At 43.0% G+C, this 6,508-nt stretch overlaps 1 protein-coding gene across 1 annotated transcript; it reads left to right on the top strand.

Annotated features, from left to right (window-relative positions):
* Window positions 1-75: 75 nt before the first annotated feature.
* On the top strand, window positions 76-2,627 carry LOC134044297 (toll-like receptor 6). The gene has a single exon (XM_062493451.1). It carries the CDS (start codon window positions 76-78, stop codon window positions 2,512-2,514), a length of 2,439 nt encoding a protein of 812 aa, XP_062349435.1. The 3' UTR covers window positions 2,515-2,627.
* The last annotated feature ends 3,881 nt before the right edge of the window (window positions 2,628-6,508 follow it).

Genomic DNA, 6,508 nt, shown 5'->3' with positions numbered 1-6,508 from the left:
TGAGACATATTGAACAGAAAACAAAGATATGCTTCCATGCTTCTGTAAAAAAACAAGATAAAACTGCATAGCATAATGAGATCCCTCACAAATATCTCTGTCTTTACTTATGCCTTTACATTTACACTATGGAATAATATCCAGCCAACTGTAGAAGATGAATTTATTGCAAATTATTCAAGCAGTTTGCTAACTAATATTCCGAAAACCATTCCAGTCCATACTCAAGTATTAGATCTATCACATAACAGGATCTATGCACTTAGTATATCAGAATTTATTTATCTTTCTGACCTTCAAGTATTAAATCTTTCTCATAATCTAATTAGATTGCTTGATTTTAGTGTCTTTATTTTTAATGAAAATTTAGAATACTTAGATTTATCTCATAATAACATTTCTAAAGTTTGCTGCCTAACTATTGCATATCTTAGACATTTAGATCTTTCTTTCAATAAGTTTACTGCCCTGCCCATCTGTCAGGAATATGGGAACATGTTTCATTTGGTGTACCTTGGATTAAGTGCTACGATGATACGAAGGTCAGACTTCAGGTATATCAAACATTTGCAGCTGCACACTGTCTTTCTGACCTTGGAAAATATTTCACTGTATGAGCCTCAGAGTCTGACAGTCTTGACTACAAGGAACCTCCACATTGCTTTTGGAGCAAACCAAAACTTCATTTTCCCCCTCTTGTACGATGGAATGAGCACTTCAGAAAACTTAGAAATAGTTAATTTAAGATATACCTTGAGCTACAGAGATTTCCCCTCTCCATCTTTAATGCTTCTGAAGAAAATCAAGACAACAGCTCTCACGCTTGATGCTGTGGATTTACAGTGGCCTATCATCCTGCAAATTTTCATGCTTATTTGGTATTCACCCGTGGAACATTTGACTGTGACAAATTTGACTTTTTGGGGACCAGTGGAGGAGCTGATTGAATATGCATTTCTACCTTTATCAAGCTCTGTGGAACAATTAATCTCTTTGGATGGCTCCATGAAAGCATTGACTTTGGAGCATGTTCGCAATAAGGTTTATTATTTCAACCAGGAGATTCTATATAGACAGTTTTCAGAGATGAATATTTCAAATTTGACAATAGCTGATGCTTATATGCCACACATGCTTTGCCCCAATAGAATGAGCCCATTTCAGTATTTGAATTTTTCTCACAATGCTCTGACAGATGAATTGTTCCAGAATTGTGGCACTCTCATGGATCTGAAATTACTTATTTTGCAGAAGAATAAATTTGAAAGCCTTCGCAAGGTAAGCTTGATGACCAGCCATATGAAATCACTGAAATACCTGGACATGAGCAACAACCTGCTGCGCCACGATGGAGCTGAGGTGCAGTGCCAGTGGGCTGAGTCTCTGACTGAGCTGGACCTGTCCTCCAATCAGTTGGCAGATGCCGTGTTTGGGTGCTTGCCAGCCAACGTCAAAAAGCTCAGCCTCCAAAACAATCAGATCAGCAATGTCCCCAGCGGGATGGTGGAGCTGAAATCCTTGGAAGAGCTGAACCTGGCATCCAACAGGCTGGCTGACCTGCCGGGCTGCAGCGGCTTTACGTCCCTGCAGTTCCTGAACATCGAGATGAATTCGATCCTCACCCCTTCTGCTGACTTCTTCCAGAGCTGCCCCAGGGTCAGGGAGCTGCAGGCTGGGCACAACCCGTTCAAGTGCTCCTGCGAGCTGCAAGCCTTCATCCGCCTGGAGCGGCACTCAGGGGGGAAGCTGTTTGGCTGGCCAGCGGCGTACGAGTGTGAGTACCCGGAGGGCTTGCGAGGAACGCAGCTCAAGGACTTCCACCTGAGCCTGCTGGCTTGCAACGCGACGCTGCTGCTGGTGACAGCTCTGCTGCTGACGCTGGTGCTGGTGGCCTTGGTGGCCTTTCTGTGCATCTACCTGGATGTGCCGTGGTACGTGCGGATGATGTGGCAGTGGACGCAGACGAAGCGCAGAGCTTGGCACAGCCGCCCCGGAGATGCGGGGAGCGTTCTGCAATTTCACGCGTTCATTTCCTACAGCGAGCGCGATTCGCTGTGGGTGAAGAACGAGCTGATCCCCAACCTGGAGAAAGGAGAAGGCTGCGTCCAGCTGTGCCAGCACGAGAGGAACTTTATCCCCGGCAAGAGCATTGTGGAGAACATCATTAACTGCATTGAGAAGAGTTACAAGTCCATCTTTGTGTTGTCTCCCAACTTTGTGCAGAGCGAGTGGTGTCACTATGAGCTGTACTTTGCCCACCACAAGTTATTCAGTGAGAATTCCAGCAGCTTAATCCTCATTTTACTGGAGCCCATCCCTCCCTACCTTATCCCTGCCAGGTATCACAAGCTGAAAGCTCTCATGGCAAAGCGCACCTACCTGGAGTGGCCGAAGGAGAGGAGCAAGCATGCCCTGTTCTGGGCTAACCTGAGGGCAGCCATTAGCATTAACCTGCCAATACCTCGTGAAGCAAATGAGCAGGAGAGTGATGCTACACCTACTAGTAGTGAATAACTGACTTGAAAGCTTTGCATTAAACTCCATTAATACTTTCTTATTATTTTCTTACAATATTCCCAGTTTGTTGAAATATGTGGCACATATAGAAATTGCTATTGCTTATTCAAGCCACCCAAGTAGTCAGAAGTAATCTGTAGTTGCTCATCAACAACGAAGAGAATGGAAGAGAAATTTTCACAGTGAACGACCTTATTTTTATGTTGGATCTGTTTTGGACTTTCCCCACTGAAAACTCTATGTGAAAGTATTAAGAATAGCAGTTGGTTTGGTGCCATCAGTCTGTCAAGGCATACATTTAATCTTTGTTCTGTCATGATTGTTGTGAGGTTAAGACTGTAGGGATCTGCTTTCTTGCTTTTAATTAAATAACACATAGAAGAAAACTCTTGCTAGAATTCCATCCCGGTACATTGGTATAGTAGATGTCAAGAGTACAGCATCTGCATCCTTTTATCCTGTCTTCCCTTCCTGTAAATCTTGCACTTCATCACAGAGAGGCTTTCTTGTGTAAGTGCTGAAAAGTCAAATCCATTTACCTTTATTTGATGTTCTTCTTCCTTTGTTGTATTAAACGTTACCACTTGCCTAGAGATAGAAGACTTGCCTAGAAATCATTGCCAAGCCATGATTTCATAGAATTTGCTATTCACTGTCTTCAAATTCATAGTTAATACCTGTACTTATTATTTTTTATAGTATTGTAATATTGCTGCTTTCTGCCATGATTCTATCAAGATATACTGGGTTGCATGTTTTTGCTGATTCCTAGGACTTTGAAACTTGATGTTTGGAGGTGAGCCCTCTTTTATCTCCTGGCTTCCACTGAACTCTGTTACTTTGCTCATTTAATTAGCATGTGCTGAGGCTCATGACACAGGTGAAAAAAAATGTAATTTTTCCCTGGAAAATCACTTCTCTGCTAAAATCTTACTGATTAAACTAATGATGTTTGTTAGTAGGAGACATCTTGTAACTTGCTGTGCTTGGATTTGAGAGTCTAATAAACATCTCATTGTTTATTGATTATTAAATTTCATGGCTCATTTCAATGATGATGTGGAATTGTGTCATCACAGCTTAATGGAAACGTAAAGTCCTATGATCACATCTGTGAGCAGCACATGAGGTGATCAAACTGGTAAGAGGATGTGATCCTTAACACTCACTGAGGTGGGTCACCAAGCACACATCAGGTGTGGTAGCTAGATAAAACAGTGAAATTGAAGCTGTGGGAGAGCTTGCTGGTGTCCAAAGATGCCAAGACACTTCTGGCACCCACCTACCAGTTCAGGTTAATTGGATAGTTTTGTAGTAGGATGCCAGGTGCCTGGCTCCTGAGCTTTGGAAAGAAGAGCTAAAAATCTCTACTAAATCTTAATTATCACTCAATTATTTCCACACTCATTAAATTTGTATATCTACCATTCAGAGAGGAGGATGTTGTGGGGTACCATATCTAAGCCTTACCCAGAAATTAAGATTTAGTAGGGATTATGGATGCTGCTGGATGAGAGGCTGGATATGACCCAGCCATGAGCACTCACAGCCCAGACAGCCAAACGTGTGCTGGGCTGTACCCAGAGCACCGTGGGCAGCAGGGAGGGAGGGGATTCTGTCCCTCTGCTCTGCTCTGGTGAGACCCCACTGCAGGACTGCATCCAGCTCTGGGGTCCCAGCACAGGAAGGACATGGAGCTGTGGGAGCGAGCAGGCTGGAGCACCTCCCCTATTCAGACAGACTGAGAGAGCTGGGGTTGTTCAGCCTGGAGAAGAGAAGGCTTCATGGGCATCTTGTTGAGGCCTTTCAGTACTTAAATAGGGCTTATGAGAAAGCTGAGGACAGACTTTTTAGCAGGGCCTGTTGTGATAAGGGATACTGGTTATAAACTAAAAAAGGGCTGATTTAGGTTGGATATAAAAAATAATTTTTTATAATGATGGTGGTGAACCACTGGAAGAAATGGCCCAAAGAAGTTATGGATGTCTCACCCCTGGAAACATTCAAGGTCAGGTTGGGAAGGGCTCTGAGTGATCTGATCTACATGAAGATATCCCTGCTCATTGCAGGGTGTTGGACTTGATGTTTGGACTTAAAAGTCCTTTCAAACCCAAGCCATCTTATGATTCTATGATTTTATGATTTTACATCTCTAGGACTTCTTGACACTTTGAAGTGGGGAAAGCTACCAAGAAATCCTGTGCCCCTTCCTTCCGAAAGCCTTCTCTCCCTCCCAGGCACTACAACCTAAGGATATGATTAGCAGTCACACTTGGTGCTACTGGGCTAAAGGGCATATAGTCTATCCTGTTTACTAGACAAGAAAAGGGGAAGTAAAATTTCTCTAATTCAGACTTTCTGGTCTCTGTAAATTTCATGCATCAGCAAACTGGGAGTTATATCCCAAATAATTACAGACTGGGCTGTGGAGGAGTACCTCACTTTTAAGACTGGTCTGAAATGTAAGTTTTAGGTGGGTGTGAAAGAAATAGTTTCTCAAGTCTGCCATGTATATCGTTTTTGGAATATTAATGCTGTAAGAGCTCTTTATACTCAATCCTTCCCACCTCACAGATCTTTCATGCACATGTCAAATACTTGTTATTTACATGCCATGCTACACCACACCACACCATGCCATGCTATACCACATCTTAAAATATGTTTTTGAGTTCCTTTGATAAAGCAGACTAATTTTGTTGTGGTTTCATGTGTTGGTTGGTTTTCTTTTTAAGTAAGCATTTAACAGTATTTCTGATCAAGGAACATTGTGTATAGGCTTAGTTAGTGTTCAGCCAGGCCAGTGTTTTAATTGTAAAGGATGCATTTAAAGCGTTTTTATGACTAAAAATCATAGTAAAGACACAGAGATCTGTTTTAAATACTTGAGCAGATTTCTGTGTATGACAGGATTGAACTCAGTGATAGCAAATAAGACAGAGGGAACAGCTTAATTTCTCAAGTAGGAGAAAATGAATAGTATCTTAAATTACAAGCTCATGAACTTAAATTCTGCCTTTTTCTCAGACTAAGAGGGACACCCAGTGGCCGATAAAATTATCACTGCTTCCTGAAAATGATGATCCAGTTTCGAATGTATGGCAATGCTTTTTGACTCATAGGAAAACAGATACATTTTATCAGCCCAGCAACTGGAATAGCCTCTTGCAGGACTTCCCTGTGACAACTGCCATACTGGGACAGTGACCATGACTCCCTCGTGCCCTTGGTCCCTCCTGCCTGAACCTTAGAAATCAATAGCATGATACAAGCTGTCTGGCTTTGCAATGTGCAGTCCTTCTTTTCAAGCAGAAGGCCAAGAAATACAAGCCAGTCATTTTCTCATATTCTGATTGCTGCTTGCAGGCTTTTATTTTTATGCCTCATTTCTACTGTAACTGCTTTCTCTTCTGTATATCACCATGGCACAGGTGCCCACCAGGCTGATCTGCAGGATCCCAGGCAGTGAGACATCAGCATCCTGATGCAAAAACTTCAGCAGAAATAGGAAGTGTTAGAGATGCTTAGTGAATTCAGCCGGGCTTCCTATTCTCAGGCATCTGATAAGGTGTGAAGAAAGAAAACCCCATTCTTTGTTACTCTACCCACCACCATCATCATCATCATCATCATCATCATCATCATCATCATCTCTCAGCACAGCCTGCAGTTGTGTCTGGAGGTGTGCAAGACTCACGTGGTGATGTGTCAGCAACCTTTGGCACCCCAGTCAGAGCTTGGCTACAACTGGAGTAGGCCCGGTCAGTCATCTTGTGAGTGAGTGATAAAATAGGCAAACTCACGTGTTTGATGTTCCACACCTGCCTATAGGCTAATTAGAATGCCCTAATTAGAAGTGAGCAAAACATTTTTATGAGCTTGCCACTAAGAGTGCTGCTGGACACAGCTCCTCCAGCACAAATTCCTTGTGCTCCTGCCCTGGGCCCTGTGTGGGGTAGGCACACATGGGAGGTGGCCACTGCCCGGGCAG

This window comes from Cinclus cinclus, chromosome 5 (genome assembly GCF_963662255.1).
Source record: "Cinclus cinclus chromosome 5, bCinCin1.1, whole genome shotgun sequence".
Lineage (NCBI taxonomy): Eukaryota > Metazoa > Chordata > Aves > Passeriformes > Cinclidae > Cinclus > Cinclus cinclus.
The sequence above is the reverse complement of the archived record's forward strand: the minus strand, read 5'-3'. Positions and strand labels throughout refer to the sequence as shown.

Coding starts and splice junctions, on each gene's coding strand:
- LOC134044297 (XM_062493451.1), top strand. CDS start 76: ATGAGATCCCTCACAAATATCTCTGTCTTTACTTATGCCTTTACATTT.